The following is an 18,854-nucleotide window of genomic DNA, read 5'->3' as shown; positions in this document are numbered from 1 at the left end:
ATCATCTGTTGAGGTATAGTATTGTAATTATAACTAGTTGTGAGTCGTTTACAACAGCACTTACACATCTATGTATAAACCATAAAAGACTGTAATATCATAAATGCAGAGACAGTTTCCTAACATACTGCACCTAATGGCAGAATAACCAAGTACAATGATGATGGTCTGTATCTACAGAGAGCGAGGGAGGGAGAGAGAGATGGAGAAAGAGAGAGACCGAGGCCACTAATGACTCATAACCATTACTGAATTCTCAGTAACATTTCTCAGAAGACCTAAAGGAACAACAAATGTTTACAATATTGGCAGAACAACAACTCCTGGAAAACCTTTAACATGCATTTAACATGCCCCCCCCCCCCCATTTACCCCCCCCCCCCCGTGCCCTCAGAACAGCCTCAATTCGTCGGGGCATGGACTCTACAAGGTGTTGAAAGCGTTCCACGGGGATGCTGGCCCATGTAGACTCCAATGCTTACTACAGTTGGGTCAAGTTGGCTGATGTCCTTTGGAGGGTGGACCATTCTTGATACACACAGGAAACTGTTGAGCGTGAAAAACCAATCAGCCTTGCAGTTCTTCACACACTCAAACCGGTGCGCCTGGCACCTACTACCACACCCCCCCGTTCAAAGGCACTTACTGTAAATCTTTTGTCTTGCCCATTCACTCTCTGAATGGCACACATACACAATCATAATCAGTCATAATTGTCTCGAGGCTTAAAAAGCCTTCTTTAACCTGTCTCCTGCCCTTCATCTACACTGATTGAAGTGGATTGAAGGTGGCATCAATAAGGGATAATAGCTTTCACCTGGATTCACCTGGCCAGTCTATGTCATTGAAAGACCATGTCCTAATGTTTCGTACACTCAATGTAAATTCCAGAAGGAGTTTGTAGATATACACTCGACAAATTGTGTCAATGTGTCAGACTCAGTGTTCAGAGCAGCCAAAGAAGTGTACTGCTGTCTCCAGGTTATAATAGGGGAATGTATAGTGAACACACGTCTTGAGGACTTAGTGTGGAAATGCTATATCAGCTTTATGGCCGAACAAAATGGCCCTTTAGACAGCTGGAGAACGGAGAACTATTTGAGTCTGTGCAATCAACTAACACATTTATTAGAAAATGCCTAACATGCCAATGAAACACTAACTAATAACAGATGCCATTGCTGAGTCTAAGCTCTCTAGTCTACTATATTTGGATATGCGTTGGATGCTAGTCAAAAGGCTATTTTCTGATAATATTCTACAGATGTAGGATCTTAATTTGAGCCAGTTTGCTACAGCAGGAAAAAAACGTGCAGCAACAGGAAATGTGAATTATTATGTGGATTATAATTAAGGGAGTTTTGGGGGGGTTGATACAATTTCCGTTAGGGCAAACCAAGTCTGAAATTTCAAAGTTGAAATTACAAACTTTAGAAGCCTTTTAAAAACTCAAACACAGTACAAGTTTGCACTGTACAAGTGCATGAACATTCTCCGCAACAAAAGATAGATCAAATTAAGATCCTACATCCGTAGGTCATGCTGACCTTCAGCATTAATGCAATAAAAATGTTCAAACTATAAGCTTTCATAACTGATCATTAGTATTCGTCACTTAACCCCACTTTGTGTGTGTGGTTATGAGTGCAAAAGTGAATGTCAAAACAAAGTGAAGATCAAAACAAAGTGATCTATTCAACATTTTGTGCTGTCAACAAAACAAAATCCTTAATGACAGGTGCTACCCTATTTCGGAATGACAATTACGCTTGGCATGTAGATACCAACGGATGTTAAAGATCCAATGCAGCTGTTTTTATCTCAATATCAAATCATAACAATTAAGAACCTTTAGTGTGATTGTTTTCAATGAAAATTGTAAAAAAAAAAAAAAATTGCTTCGTAGCAAAGAGCAATTTCTCAAGCAAGAATTTTGCTAGGACCTGGAGTGGTCGGAGTAGGTAGGGGGAAACTGAAAACTAGCTGTTATTGGCAGAGAGGTTTGGAACTCTCGTGTTGGGTTAAATGCGGAAGACACATTTCAGTTGAAGGCATTCAACTGACTAGGTATCCCCCTTCCCCTCTCTTATTGGTCTATTAACCAATTAATCGCCTGGTGATGTCACCAGGCAGGCCAAAACTCCATTCTACCAAAATAGAAACTGAAATGTCAGGCAGACTTTTTAAACAACTCTTAAACTAAAAGGGCATTATCATAATTTTCACAAATTAACAGTATTATTCGAACCTCATAGTGTGGATATATATATATCTATATATCTATATTTATATATCCAATATACACAGTTGAAGTCGGAAGTTTACATACACCTTAGCCAAATACATTTAAACTCAGTTTTTCACAATTCCTGACATTTAATTCTAGTAAACATTCCCTGTCATAGGTCAGTTAGAATCACCACTTTATTTTAAGAATGTGAAATGTCAGAATAATAGTAGAGAGAATGATTTATTTCAGCTTTTATTTCTTTTACTTCTTTCATCACATTCCCAGTGGGTCAGAAGTTTACATACACTCAATTAGTATTTGGTAGCATTGCCTTTAAATTGTTTAACTTGGGTCAAACGTTTCAAGTAGCCTTCCACAAGCTTCCCACAACAAGTTGGGTGAATGTTGGCCCATTCCTCCTGACAGAGCTGGTGTAGCTGAGTCAGGTTTGTAGGACTCTTTGCTCGCACAAGCTTTTTCAGATCTGCCCACAAATGTTCTATAGGATTGAGGTCAGGGCTTTGTGATGGCCACTCCAATACCTTGACTTTGTTGTCCTTAAGCCATTTTGCCACAACTTCGGAAGTATGCTTGGGGTCATTGTCCATTTGGAAGACCCATTTGCGACCAAGATTTAACTTCCTGACTGATGTCCTGAGATGTTAGTTCAAAATATCCACATCATTGTCCTACCTCATGATGCCATCTATTTTGTGAAGTGCACCAGTCCCTCCTGCAGAAATACACCCCCACAACATGATGCTGCCACCCCGTGCTTCACGGTTGGGATGGTGTTCTTCGGCTTGCAAGCCTCCCCCTTCTTCCTCCAAACATAACAATGGTCATTATGGCCAAACAGTTCTATTTTTGTTTCATCGGACCAGAGGACATTTCTACAAAAAGTAGACATTTTTGTCCCCATGTGCAGTTGCAAACCGTAGTCTGGCATTTTTATGGCGGTTTTGGAACAGTGGCTTCTTTCTTGCTGAGCGGCCTTTCAGGTTATGTCGATATCGGACTCGTTTTACTGTGGATATAGATACGTTTGTACCTGTTTCCTCCAGCATCTTCACAAGGTCCTTTGCTGTTGTTCTGGGATTGATTTGCACTTTTCGCACCAAAGTACATTCATCTCTAGGAGACAGAACTCGTCTCCTTCCTGAGCGGTATGACGGCTGCGTGGTCCCATGGTGTTTATACTTGCGTACTATTTGTACAGATGAACGTGGTACCTTCAGACGTTTGGAAATTGCTCCCAAGAATAAACCAGACTTGTGGAGGTCTACAATGTTTTTTCTGAGGTCTTGGCCGACTTCTTTTGATTTTCCCATGATTTAAAGCAAAGAGGCACTGAGTTTGAAGGTAGGCCTTGAAATACCTCCACAGGTACACCTCCAATTGACTCAAATGTTGTCAATTAGCCTATCAGATGCTTCTAAAGCCATGATATAATTTTCTGGAATTTTCCAAGCTGTTTAAAGGCACAGTCAACTTAGTGTATATAAACTTCTGACCCACTTGAATTGTGATACAGTGAATTATAAGTGAAATAATCTGTCTGTAAACAATTGTGGGAAGAATTACTTGTGTCATGCACAAAGTAGATGTCCTAACCGACTTGCCAAAACTATAGTTTGTTAACAAGACATTTGTGGAGTGGTTGAAAAACGGGTTTATGTAAACTTCCGACTTCAACTGTACATACAGTACCAGTCAAAAGTTTGGACACACCTACTCATTCAAGGGTTTTCTTTATTTTAGATTTTTTCTTCTTCTATATTGTAGAATAATAGTGAAGACATCAAAACTATGAAATAACACACATGGAATCATYTAGTAACCAAAAAAGTGTTAAACAAATCAGAATATATTTTATATTTTAAATTCTTCAAAGTAGCCCTTTGCCTTGATGACAGATTTGCACACTCTTGGCATTGTCTCAACCAGCTTTATGAGGAATGCTTTTCCAACAGTCTTGAAGGAGTTCCCACATGTGCTGAGCACTTATTGGCTGCCTTTCCTTCACTCTGCAGTCCAACTCATCCCAAACCATCTCAATTGGGTTGAGGTCAGGTGATTGTGTAGGCCAGGTCACCTGATGCAGCACTCCATCACTCTCCTTCTTGGTCAAAAGCCCTTACACTGCCTGGAGGTGTGTTTTAGGTCATTGTCCTGTTGGAAAACAAATGATAGCCCCACTAAGCGCCAACCAGATGGGATGGCGTATTAATGCAGAATGCTGTGGTAGCCATGCTGGTTAAGTGTGCCTTGAATTCTAAATAAATCACCGACAGTGTCACCAGCAAATCACCCCCATACCATCACACCTCCTCCACTATGCTTTATGGTGGGAACCACATATGCAGAGATTCCATAGGTGTTATTTCATAGTTTTGATGTATTCACTATTATTCTACAATGTAAAAAACAGTAAAAGTAAAGAAAAACCCTTGAATGAGTAGGTGTGTCCAAACTTTTTACTGGTACTGTATATATACAGTGGCAAGAAAAAGTATGTGACCCCTTTGGAATTACCTGGATTGGTCATCAAACTTGATCTGATCTTCATCRAAGTCGCAGCAATAGACAAACATAGTGTGCTTAAACTAATAACACACAAATTATTGTGTATTTTACTTGTCTATATTGAATACATCATTTAAACATTAACAGTGTACGTTGGAAAAACTATGTGAACCCCTAGGTTAATGACAATCAATGAGACAAGACTGGAGATGTTAGTTAGAGCTGCCTTCACTACAAAAAACACTAAGATCAGATCAAATCTTATGACCAATTTATGCAGAAATACAGGTATTTCCAAAGGGCTCACATTCTTTCTTGCCACTGAATATATATGTGTTTGTGTGTGTGTGTGTGTGTGTGTGTGTGTGTGTGTGTGTGTGTGTTGTGTGTGTGTGTGTGTGTGTGTGTGTGTGTGTGTGTGTGTGTGTGTGTGTGTGTGTGTGTGTGTGTGTGTGTGTGTGTGTGTGTGTGTGTGTATGTGTTTATCTGTGATTGTTGGGGTTGTGTGTGTGTGTGTGTATGTATGTGTATATGTGTATATGTGTGTGTGTGTGTGTGTGTTTGACTGCACTGGGCCTTTAAGCCCTCAGAGAATAATCATTATTTTGTTCATTTCAAATAAAGTTTATCGTCTGTAGTGATAATAATAATATAGCGCTTTTGATTATACAAAAATAACCTCAAAGTGCATGTGATGTGTGTCTGAATGAGCAGAATCAGTCAACTAATCCCACAATAGCACAGATCCCTTCAACAAAAAGCTACTATTGGGTTCTAGGAGTGAATGATTGATAGGACAAGCTATTCACAGTTCTGAGGCCCAAGTCTTTTCAGTCCTGAAATTGGACCATTGGTCAGCTCTTTCACAGTTGACGATAAGAGTGAGAGCAAGGCCCTAACAATGTGAACGACCTGTGATGAGTGGCAGAGTGCAAAGAATGAGCATACTGCTGACCTGAGGACTGTTGTAGGGTCGAGACAGCCTGACATAAGTGACAGGACCCTATTAAAGCATAGCTGGGGAGAGGATATTTTCAGACCAGTTGCCAGGTGAGACAGAGAGCATGTGGCCAGGACAGCACTCCATTTTCCATACATAACATCTAAAGAGGTTGGCCATCTATATTACAGTCTTGAAAAGTGGAAAAAGGAGAGGCTCTCCAGGAATGATGGGATGGGCCTCTACTTATCCTCTGAAACATGGCAGCCCTACACCTGAAGCCCTATTGATGTGTCTGAAGTCACGTGTGTCCGCGGGATGGCCCCATTTAAATGCATGAGGTGCCTCTTCTGCCGAGCATAAAAAAGATTAAAGGAGATGCCTTTTTTRCCCCCTTGATTTCAGCCAAGTCAGCCAAAGAGAAAACGGAATACTAAATTGTTTCTTTCATTAAAACATCAAGGAGTCCGTTTCGTTAATAGGTTCAAAGGCGACAGACAATATCTGCAGTTGTGTAGTGTGTCGCGTTCTCTTCCTCCCACACAATCGCTAAAATAATGGGCAAGGAGAAGACAGCCATTCTTCTGCAGGGGCGTGGATTGGCGGCCGGGAGCAGCCACCGATCCACTTGGTAGCTGAAGTGTTAAAGCCGCCACCAAAAAGACAGACTAGTAACACAATATGTCTGACAATGGCCTTGGCAATAAGGAGCCTTTCAGCAAGGAAAGGTGGGTGGGGGAGATGGCTTCCTGAAGGACCACTAAAAGGTTCCGACTGTCCCATGATAATTGGTAAAGGTCAGTTCCTCCTCCTTGTGCAGACTTCAAAGTAGAACTGCTTACACCTCCCACCCGCTCTTTAGAGTGGCATACTGCCTTCACCATCTCCTTAGTAAGTGCCTCGGTTCACCCCATTAAATACCACCCCATTGTGATTCAGGGCTAAATGTGGACAAAGCCATTGTGTATCACCCCTGTATTGATCGGAGATAAAGGAATCACTATGGAGGTCCTTTATGACGATGATTGAGATGAAACTACACTGATATATCATTATGAACATGAAGTTGGAATTAGCTCGAGAGCAATTTTTATGACCAAATAAATGTAATGTCAATCAATTCAGGTCGCAGTTGTAAATGAGAACATGTTCTCAACTGGCCTACCTGGTTAAATAAAGGTGAAATAAAAAATAAATAAAAACGTCCTTTCATTAACTGCCACTTTGATTGACTCAAAATGTGGTATGTGGACTAGCAAAACTAATGCGTTGAAAGATAGCTGAGGAAACCCAGATGGAGGTTGCTAATGGATATACATACGGTGATGCTAAAGCAAACYCAAAGTAGTTCAAATCTTGGATCTGACTTATTTGGTAAACAAGTAGGAGTTTATAGTAGTATCTCTTTTCACTGCATGCTAGATCTGTGTGCTTGTCTGCTAAGACCCCGCGTTGCTGCTTGGCACTCTAATTTAAATGATTTTGATTTCTTAACAAAGAATGAAAAATGCTGACGTTAATTTATAAGCGACCAAATCAATTCTGATAAAAATCCGCTGACAAAGCGGTGCTGTTTGCTGCACAAAAAAACAGATTACTGCTGKCTGCTGCAATAGGAAACCATCATGGGATCTATTTTAATGACAGATTTCAATGGTCTCAAACATTTGGCACATGACCAGCATACACTAATGCACAAATTGCTCTTGACACACTGTCATATGCTTAGCAAACACCAAAGTCAACCAATGGTGTCGGGGTATCCTAGTCACACGGATGATTTTCAATGGCTCCACGTCAACGGCTAGCTCGGGTACCTCAAAATCAAAAGCGAATGGGTTGGGAAAATCGCCATATTATGATTCAAATCATGTGCAATGACCCTGTCTTTAAGCACCGATGCCTAGAAGCGTGCTGCAAGTCCATGGCTTTATTATTCACAGAAAATGTACTTTGTCTGATCATTTGTTTTCCAATTACACTGGTGTCCCTGCTTGCAGAAATTGTGTCAGCTTCGGTTACATGAACATGTTCTCTGATAGCTAACTAGCAGGTAGAGGCAGTGTTTCTGCTGCGGTTGGGAAAATGTTCATACCATTTCATACCACTTTTTTTACTCAGCTTTTGGATTTTCTTGTTTGTGTCGTTGAAAGGGAAACCACACACACTTCATCCGGCAGACATTCCCCCTTAAGCTATGTGCAAAAAATGTTGGATTCAGCAGTAAATGGGTGTTGGATAATTGAATGATGTGATGACGGTGTGACTTTCTCCTCTAGCCAATCAGAATTCTACTATTACTAACACAGTGGGATGTGATATGCTTTCAATATGAAGCCATAGTTTCAGCATGGCGGGAGAYGAAATGAATGAAATGCTTCACATAGGAAGAAGTAAGCTGTCACATTGTTATAAAAATGACCATAGGAGTTGGCAAGACAGCACAAACAGATCTGGGGTCAGGCTAATGTCAGCCCATATCCACATAACAGTTGAAGTCTACAGTAGGACTATTGGAGAAAAAAGTAAAGAAGGACGAAATACAATGTAGAATCAATGTTTAGCTCTAAATGTCAAAGTCATGAAATATGTGCAGATAAATGGAAACACAGGAAGACGATATGAGAAATACCAACGATCAAGCAGTGTCTAATGGAACCCAATGGGATTCTGGTAACAAGGAACAATTTGCTGGGACAGATCCACTTAGAACACGGCACAAGCATCAATTCATGTATTGAACTTTTAGTGCTATTAATAGACCAGCTCTTAAGTTCATCGTTATGTGTCGGCGTTCTCCTGTAGCTTTTGTGTGGTAAAATGCTATTTTAGGATCTCTTCCATCCCTAATCACTCTTTGTCTGAGATGAATTTCCAATAGGGGGGTGGTGCTGACATCAATGGGGCTGTTAGACAAAATATAGACACAATTATTGCACAAACTATTATTGCACAAACTAGTATTGCACAAACAAACACATTATAGCACAAAATAATCAACGTTAATGGGTTAACTTGAATTTCAGCTTCAGGTTTGATGTGCAGCACAAGTGTACCAAGATTAAGATAAAGAACTACTGGAAATTGCTTCAGGGGAAACGGCAAGAAACAAGACCTCACAGTGAGGGCCTCAGATCTACATTCTGCCGGGCAGACAGACATCTCCTTGTCTTTCATACTGTGTGGACAGTTGATAAGGAGTTCTTGACAGCTAAAGAGAACTCCCTGTCAGCTGTCCCGATAATATGGAAGACAATGAGATTACAGAGACCTATAGGTGGGCTGCTGGTTGACGGAGGACGATGGTGGGCTGTCAGTCTTGAGACAAGCAGCCATGTACATGGTTGAAATATACTTATCCATGTTACCATACTAGAACTTATTGGTTACTTTACATGCATAAGGAATGCACATGTTAGGGGTCAAGAAAGGGTCAAGAGGAACTAGTTGGGTGGAAAGTTACTGAGTGAGAAAAGGGGAAGTGCAGAAAGTTCATTTCTCTTCAAATATGTTATTGTTGAATATGAACGTTCCTAGGGAGGGAGGCAAAGGGCAACAGTCTAATTTCAGTTCTTGATAAGGCAGACCAGTTTCTGAGGAACCAGGACCATGAGGGATGTGGAAGGGATGTGGAATGTGGAACTCAACTCGAGATAAGGTCAACAGATGAAAAGAGAAGACACTGCTGGGAGGGGGGCCACAGGGGCCAGAAGGTATAAAGACGTACTTGTGTGGCTTGTATGTTGTCTTTGCAGCTGTATGACACAGTGGGTGAGTAAACTTGGTTAAAGATTTTTATAGTCGTCCGTTTCAGTTTTTACTCTGTTTATTCTGAACCTAACAATGGCCAGGTTACTGTAAACTTTTACTGTAAAAAGGGCATTATAAATACACTTTTTGGATTGATTGATTGGTTGATTGATTGGTTGATTGATTGGTTAATTGTGCTAGTGCCTACCTTGGACAATGAGATGGACATTAGAGGTCTTGGACTGCTGTTTGGTCTGGATGGAACATGTGTAGGAGCCCTCGTCGTACACATCCACTTTCTGGATGCGAAGGCTGTACTCCAGCTGGCCCTTGTTCACCAGGTCCACACGCGGGTCCAGCGACCACTTGTCCTCCCCAGCGAAGATGATGTTGGATCGGTTGAGCCAGGCAACTTTGGACACCTTATCATCCACGTAACACCTGGAAGGAGAAAAGAGAGAGGAAATTAACCAAGTTACGAATCAGGTCGATTTGAAAAGAATTATGCGCCAGAACCGTGTGAAATTATTATTCAAATCTATGTAGGTCTATTGTATATAGGGAGAGACCACTATATGTAGTGACCAATGATAAACAAAAMATTAATTATTGGAATGAAAATTACTCCTCCTAATCTGAGGCATCTCTGAGGGATAGCTGAGAACATGCTAGCAGATACCCAGAGACTTCCAGTCATTGCTCTAACGCTAGTTAGCAACTGCGCAAGCACTAGTTAGCAACTTTCTTCAAACTACACGCACAAGTTCATCTGACTCTGGGGAAGTAGATTTGACAATATCCTTTTAAGCTCTTTCCTATCTCTCTAGTTCTTCCTGCTTTGCTCTCTCTTCTGATAAATGTATAATATATGCCATTAAGCAAATGTTTTTATCCAAAGCGACTTACAGTCATGCGTGCATCGCTTTTTTTCATATGGGTGGTCCCATGAATCAAACCCACTATCCTGGTGTTACAAGCACCATGCTCTACCAACAGAGCTACAGAGGACCACATATATATGTAGGTGAACAGTGATGGTTCTCCTCTTGATTAAAAAGGACATCAGTATCCTCTTGTTTACCTCMGCTTGTTGCATGCTGTCAGAGCATTATGCAGTGTATAAGTATGACGCCTACGACTCTGTGTGTTAGAGCGCCTGCTTAATGAATAAATGTAAGGGGACGTCTGAATCGATGAGAATGGATATCATGCATAATATAACATGGCAGACATACGCCGGAAATGCAAATTGAAAACTCAGCCCCTCGACATAGTATATTGGGTGTATTCAAAACAGAAAGTGAATTAGTCGGGGAGCAGAAGTTGTTTCACGATGACCCTGAGGGGTTCTCACATGCAGTTGTGTCACTACTGTGGCCTTTCCTATTGAAGGAGAGGTGGCTTATCAGCAATCTGGGAGGGTCACCATCTGTCACGTTCCTGACCTGTTTTATGTTATTTTTGTATGTGTTTAGTTGGTCAGGGCGTGAGTTGGGGTGGGCATTCTATGTTTTGTGTTTCTATGTTTAGGTCACTTGTAATTAGCCTTATATGGTTCTCAATCAGGGACAGGTGTTTGACGTTTCCTCTGATTGAGAACCATATATAGGTTGGCTGTTCACACTGTTTGTTTGTGGGTGATTGTCTTCTGTGTCTGTGTATGTTGCACCACACGGGACTGTTTCGGTTTGTTTGTTCGTTTGATGTAGTCCGTTCCTGTTCGTGAGTTCTTCGTGCATTTATGTAAGTTCCATGTTCAGGTCTGTCTACGTCGTTTTCTTATTTTGTAGTTTGTTGAAGTGTTTTCGGTTTTCGTCAGTACTTTAATAAACTTCATTATGTCCAAATATCACGCTGCACTTTGGTCCAATCCCTACTCCTCCTCTTCGTCTGAAGAGGAGGAGGACACCCGTTACACCATCTTAATAATGGCCTGTATTTGTATAGCGTCTCAGAGTAAGAATGCTGATCTAGGATCAGTTTTGTCAGAAGGGACCTGATCCTAGACCAACACTGCTACTCTGAGACGCTTTTTGGGAATTTAACCCATTCCAAAAAAAACTCCACCCTTCACAGGCAAACCCCGAATAATACCCAATAGCCATGACATCACTTCATGACATCTGAGATACTGTACATGTCTCTTAAATAAAGCTTTTTCCAACACCTTTATCAGCCAATAGGAACCCGTTCTAACCCTCTGCCCTCCAATCAGAAACACCCTGGACTCCCCGTCAGGTGAGCAGAACTACAGCAGGAGCACAGTAGTTTCCTCATCGCGCTTCACAAACCCTCCGCAGGCCCCAACGCCCCCTGGCCACCGCATGCAGGGCGCCAGCCAAACCTTTTTCCTGTTCAAACTAATAAGCTGCTGGCCTAGAAGGCAAGTGGCTCCTGCCTCCCTCCCTCCCTGTCTCTAAGGCAACCCCTGTTTTGGCGAGCAGCAGGCAGGTGGTGAGGCAGGCAGGATGACAGGGGTCTGGTGGGTTTGACGGATGCCTGTGCTGCTGAGCTGAGCTGGGCCACGGCCATGCTGCAGGGTTCGCTGTGGGGGAAGTCCACAGCTCCCAGTACAGACAGCAGATGCAGAGTGGGAGACTCTAATGAGAGGGGAGAGGTGCCACGCTCTGGCAGACAGCTACTCCCCATGTACTGCCTTCATACTTCCCCCAGCAGAACGGACTGAACTGAACCATGCTGAGGGGGTGTGAGGGGGTGCTGGGAGGCACAGCTGCTCTACAGGCAGGATACAAAAAACACTGAAAAAACAACCAGCTCACTTACATAATCACACCTGCTCTCTCTCGAGCGATCAATAAACCTGACCAAACCCCCCGTAACACGGTTTTGATTAAAAGAATGGAGAATTATGTCGGCAGGTCATGGGCTAACTACCTTTCTACTTTGGTTTGTGAGGGGGGCTGTTCCTTTAACAAGTCTTTCTGTTTGCACGTGGCACACAGAGGAAAAAGGCAAAACCAGGTCATATCTTTTCCCCTTACAGCATTTCCTCGCCCCATATACGTTCTCGGTAGCAGGTTAAGTGTATTTCCGGGAAGGTGGTCGGTATTCTCCAAGGACATGGCTTAGAGGGAACAGTGCATTCGCTTAAAAACTAGGAGGAATAGAAAAGCCCTTGGTAGGTAAAGTACAGAGCAGACGGCCCTCAACGGATGCCAAATAAAAATGTCTTTAGAGGACTAATGATTTCACACGTTCATAAACAACCAGGTGATTAATTAGCCATGTTTGTGTATAGTGTACATAATAATCAACCTACTAATTCATTTCACATGTCTGCCATTAAGAAAATTCTGGTAATATTACAGACCCTAGGAACTACTGATATACTGTTGAATCGACGCAAAAGACGAAATTAAGCAAAGTGGGTTGAAACAGAAATCATTATTATTCTTGTAAAATTGTGTTGACAGAGTTTATTGTGAGGGTCACATTAATTGCTTTGATTCAAAAGGGAAGTGTGATGTTTTTGAAGGTTGTTTATGAAATCCACCGAGTGTAATGATGCATTTAAAAGAAAAATGATGAGGGTGAGAAAAAGTCTCCTTTTATTTATAGACTTAAAAGGAATTGATATCATTAGGGGGAAAAAAACAAATGCCCCCTGGATCCGAATCAAGCCCATAGGGTGAGACCTGCGGGAAATCAATCTATCCTAGATGCTGCAAATACAGCACATATAACTAACTGTACAAGTAAATAAACCCACAGTGGCAACAGAACAGACATGTTGTACAATGAAGAAAAGGGAGAAATGGGGAGAGAAAAAAAGGCTGCTGGTTACCTGAGGATGCTCCTTTCACCTTTTGGTGCCTCCTTTGAATGACTTTTTCCCAGAACACTTAGCACTTTCTGTTCAACATGATTCACTCAGAACAGCCCCCAGAGGAAGAAGCTGTGTGCTTGTGACATAAATGCATCTGGAAAGATTGAGACCCTCTCCTTTGTCTTTGGGCATTTTTCCACAACAAAGCCTTTAAATAGCCACAAAACATTGGAACATTTCCCCATCATGGACCTTTTCTTGCTCTCCTGGTTCACATACATCACTGTCTGAATAATCAGTCAACTAGGAGATGATTATTTTGAGATGCATCCTTATAGCACAGTGACTGCTGGTTTATCTGTCTCGCAAAACCAGTTGTGGAGGTGAGAAAAGATTGCTTGAGTATAACAACTGTGAGATAGATGATACCTCTGAGAATCCTAGTCAAGGGGATGTAAGGCAAGGGCATCCTGCTTCGATTAAACCTCCTGAGATGCGCTCTCTGCACATTGTGCCTCCACAACAGAGGATAAACCTGAGATGAGCAACCTCTTCCCTCACAGTAAATAATACATTATATACATTAGAAAATAATTTGCTGTAAAACGCCCTCGGTATGATCCATAGGGAAAAACAATTGAGGACATGTTAATACTGTACTCTGAGGAAGAGAATGTAACAGCAAAGGAGGTAAGGCTTCTGGACAGCAAGGGTACTGGAGTATGCTACTGTGAATGATTAGTATTCACTCTACATATCACTGGCTGTGGCTCTATTAGCACAGGTCCCTATGAGGCCTTTGCAATAGCGCTCTCTCTGCTGCTTGTGGCCTTGAGGGAGGGCTAAAGGTTAGATTGCCCTGGCACAGAGGCCTCTAATTACCAAGACTTGACAAGGCACCTGTCATCTTGAATAAGAAGACCACTCAAGTCTTGGTATGAGTGGTACTGTTGAAATTGCTTATTTACAGTATTACTTGTCTGGAAAGTTGAGAGCTTGGCAACTACCAATGGCCATCCGCTCCACATTCTGAGAGCTCTGAAGAGGTTGTGAGGTGCACCTGACGTTTTTATGAATACACTCCAAGATTAATTGATAGGCTTATACTAGATAAAAATGTATCTTAAAGCTGTATTATGTAACTTTTTGGGCGACCCAACCAAATTCCCAGACATGCTAGTTATAGATCTGTCATTCTCATTGAAAGCAAGTCTAAGAAGCAGTAGATGAGTTCTGTGTGAGCTATTTCTATGCTTCCCATTCTTGAGTTTCGTTCTGGCATCTTTTACTTTTGGTTTTGTACACCAGCTTCAAACAGCTGAAAATACAATATTTTTTGTTATGGAAAATACATTTCACAGCGGTTTAGATTGTACAATGATTCTCTACACTATACTTGGTTGTTTTGTCACGTAAACTGAAATTAGGAAATGGCAGAGCGATTCCAGCATAGTGCACCTTTAATATCTAAAGCGACCGTTTCCTTCAACCTTGGGATTGCTGTTTGGTCAGTCTGTGTCAGCTGTAAAAAAAATAACTAAAGTGGGTGTTTTATTCTGTCCATTATCTTGGTCCACAAGTGGAAATACCCCACATCGAGTGTAATCCAAATAAAAGGCTATTCTCCTCCCAGTCTGGACAATGGCTAAGGTTTCTCTCTACTCTCAGCCAGCCAGTCCTGGCGCTGCCAATCAAAGCCCAAGAGAAGTGTACAACAGTTCAAGTTTGAAGGTCCACTAAGTTTCATTTGTGATAAATGTCCTCACTGTACACCGTCTTGACACCAGCAGTAAAACATGCAGTACAAGGTTGGATTGTTTGTTACCTATGTAGACAATTGCAACAAGACACAGTAGTCTGTTCTGCCTGACAACAGTGTTGTGTTATTTATTTGTGTTAATGCAGTGGTCTTTAGGTCCAAGGCAGAGAGCTACCTTGATTAATAAGTAAAGAATTATTAATACATGAAATGTTATAGTGCTCCCAATATCTCCATAATTGTGTGTGCATGCATGAATTAATTTAGCATGCATACATTAGCCTAATGGTTACATGGTTTATGCAGAGTTCTACATCCTGTGTTATTGAGGTTACTTTATGATTAAGTTATAAGTGCTATGATTATACACTTTCCATATTCAAAGCATTTAAGTTTTTTTACAGGCTATATCTTTAACTGAAAAACATGAAACAATATGTCAGGTACGTAGAAAACTAAACACTGTCAGTTAAAGTGATTATTTGTAAAGTACGACATTACTGTGAGTCACACATCGCAGCCCTGACAGAGTGAGATGAACAAAGAAAGATGGCTGGTATGAAAAAGTGGAGAAACCGGAGCTAAATTTGTACTAAACGAAAGCCTGGCTATGGTCTGGATAAAAGTGTGTTCGACAGTCGATCTTTAAAGGACACTTCTGGCATCCCTCAAAATGCCTCATCTCCATATCTGAAAGGTGGATAGATTGGGAGAAATAATGAGCGTTGTTGGAAAATGAATGATCCATCCAGCTGTACATTATATACCCACACTAGTTCAGCCACGGTATATACAAGCTTAGAGATATTCCATTAATTGCTTTCTGTCTGAGGAGGGCAACGGAAGGGGTGGTGTGGCACTGTTCCATAAGATAACGCCAAGACGGTCCTGATGTGTGACTGCAAGAAAAAGTGGTTTTCCGTGCTTGAATTCATGCTTTCTCTCACTATGAAAGAGTGGAAAGCACAAGGAATATTAATAACGCTGTGAAATGCATGGCTGCCACAAAATAATACACACAACGGAATAAATGCAATTTTATCAGGCTGATAATTAATCACAAAGGTGTCGACGCTCGCAGTAAAATTTTCCTGGGTGTAAATCTGTCTTCCTGCAAATATTCCAAGTTAGACAAGGAGGAAGTGAGCTTTTCAGGACAGACTTGCCCCAAGTTGCCACCCAACACACTACAACAGATTGCCTCAAGACAAACCTACCAGTCACCCAGATGATTACTGAGAGAGCAACCACTTAAATTACTCTGAAGTTGCTGATTTTTATTTCAGTTGACAGCTGGCGTTGAAGCACTCGCTCATTTCAAGTGAAAAACCCATTTTGTGGGCCTCAGCGTTGCCAATTTCTTGCTGTCACAGGTAGCTGGGAATTGACTGTGGAACATGCGGCATATCACTTTAAAGTGACGGGGGAAACTGGTAATCGCTTTATGCTGGCCACATGCTCCTGTCGCCTCTTATAAGAACCTTGTTCACTCAGGAAAAAATCCTTAAACCTAAACGCACTTGGAGGGTGAAGACTGAGGATTCGCCCACTATTGTCTCGCTAGCTCTGGCTCTGGAGTGGAGTGGTGTAGACATGGACCATACATTACAGACACAACCAGGAGGTTTCTGGCAGACAACATTACACCATATGCATTAACAACAAGGTGAATCAGGACCGGAACAAACACAGTTATCAATTGAGACAGGCCGCTGGTGTTTTGGGTAACTGTTTTTACACCCAGAACAGGTTGAGATTGTTTCTACGGTAACGAATTATATCAGACATGCGTCTAAACCATATCTGAAAGTTCATTTACAGCAACTTTTAAAACCAATGTATATTAATAATAGCATACACATGATCTCCCGCATGAGTGGAATTTCACTGAATTTGACATTGGGGAATAATCATGTTAGCAGAAAATGCAGTTTGAGAATATGAAGAATTGACAACATCTGCAAGACATTACAGTGTTGGGTTGAAGAGTTGAAGTATTGTCTGTTATTATGTTAAAAGTAGGCTTCGTTTACACTCATGACCTATCGGCGCAAAGCACACTTCTGAAATATTGAGCATCAACGTTTTCCCATCCCAGATCTCAGAACTGTTTTGTAGTGAATTCTTCCTTCATAACTCATTAAGGTCCTCACCTTTTAAAGGTATCTAAAGTGCAGAGTGTGAAAACCCTGAGACATCTGTAAATCAGCAAGTTTGGACACACCTTTCTACATTGTAGAATAACAGTGAAGATATCAAAACTATGAAATAACACATATGGAATCATGTAGTAACCAAGAAAATGTTAAACATATATTATATTTGAGATTCTTCAAAGTAGCCACCCTTTGCCTTGATGACAGCTTTGCACATTCTTGGCATTCTCTCAACCAGCTTCATGAGGTAGTCACCTGGAAGGCATTTCAATTAACAGGTGTGCCTTGTTAAAAGTACATTTTTGGAATTTCTTTCTTTCTTAATGCGTTTGAGTCAATCAGTTGTGTTGTAGGGGTGGTACACAGAAGATAGCCCTATTTGGTAAAAAAGACCAAGTCCATATTATGGCAAGAACAGCTCAAATAAGCAAAGAGAAATGACAGTCCATCATTACTTTAAGACACGAATGTCAGTCCATGCGGAAAGTGTCAAGAACTTTGGAAGTTTCTTCAAGTGCAGTTGCAAAACCCATCAAGCGCTATGATGAAACTGGCTCTCATGAAGATCGCCACAGGAAAGGAAGACCCAGTTACCTCTGCTGCAGAGGATAAGTTCATTAGAGTTAACTGCACATTAGAAATTGCAGCCCAAATAAATGCTTCACAGAGTTCAAGTAACAGACACATCTCAACATCAACTGTTCAGAGGAGACTGCATGAATCAGGCCTTCATGGTTGAATTGCTGCAAAGAAACGACTACTAAAGGACACAAATAAGAAGAAGAGACTTGCTTGGGCTAAGCAATGCGAGCAATGGACATTAGACCGGTGAAAATCTGTCCTTTGGTCTGATGAGTCCAAATGAGAGACTTTTTGTTTCCAACCGCTGTGTCTTTGAGAGACGCAGAGTAGGTGAACGGATGATCTCTGCATGGAGGAGGTGTGATGGTGTTGGGGTGCTTTGCTGGTGACACTGTCAGTGATTTATTTAGAATTCAAGGCACACTTAACCATCAAAGCTACCACAGCATTCTGAAGCGATTCACCATCCCATCTGGTTTGTGCTTAGTGGGACTATCATTTGTTTCTCAACAGGACAATGACCCAACACACCTCCAGGCTGTGTAAGGACTATTTGACCAAGAAGGAGAGTGATGGAGTGCTGCATCAGATGACCTGGCCTCCACAATCACCCAACCTCAACCCAATTGAGATGGTTTGGGATGAGTTGGACCGTAGAGTGAAGGAAAAGCAGCCAACAAGTGCTCAGCATATGTGGGAACTCCTTCAAGACTATTGGAAAAGCATTCCTCATAAAGCTGGTTGAGAGAATGCCAAGAGTGTGCAAAGCTGTCATCAAGGCAAAGGGTGGCTACTTTGAAGAATCTAAAATCTAAAATATATTTGGATTTGTTTAACACTTTTTTGGTAACTACATGATTCCATATGTGTTATTTCATAGTTTTGATGCCAATGCCACCAATCTATAATTTCCCTCCCCGTAGACAATGTGATATTTTATTTTATCTAGCTATTTTGGTTTGGAATACCCCTGAGGTTTGACCACAAAGATTCTGCTTAATTTAACTTTTTTCAATCATGAGTGGTAGACAGAAAAATATATCTCAGCACAAATACAATATAAAGTCCTGAAACACACGTGTCTGGTGAATCATGTAAGTGGCAGTTCTTTGTGTAGCCTGTGT

The 18,854-nt window shown here is 41.4% G+C and overlaps 1 protein-coding gene across 2 annotated transcripts in view; it reads right to left on the bottom strand.

The window, feature by feature from the left end:
* Positions 1-18,854, bottom strand: part of LOC111982832 (limbic system associated membrane protein) — a 470,163-nt gene that overhangs the window by 30,605 nt on the left and 420,704 nt on the right. For both annotated transcript variants that reach the window (XM_024014453.2, XM_024014452.2), the window contains one exon: positions 9,655-9,887. In XM_024014453.2, the coding sequence (XP_023870221.1) occupies positions 9,655-9,887 (233 nt within the window). The remainder of the gene's footprint in view (positions 1-9,654; positions 9,888-18,854) is intronic.

This window comes from Salvelinus sp. IW2-2015, linkage group LG22 (assembly GCF_002910315.2).
Source record: "Salvelinus sp. IW2-2015 linkage group LG22, ASM291031v2, whole genome shotgun sequence".
NCBI classification, from domain to species: domain Eukaryota; kingdom Metazoa; phylum Chordata; class Actinopteri; order Salmoniformes; family Salmonidae; genus Salvelinus; species Salvelinus sp. IW2-2015.
This window is presented reverse-complemented; position numbering and strand designations above follow the sequence as displayed.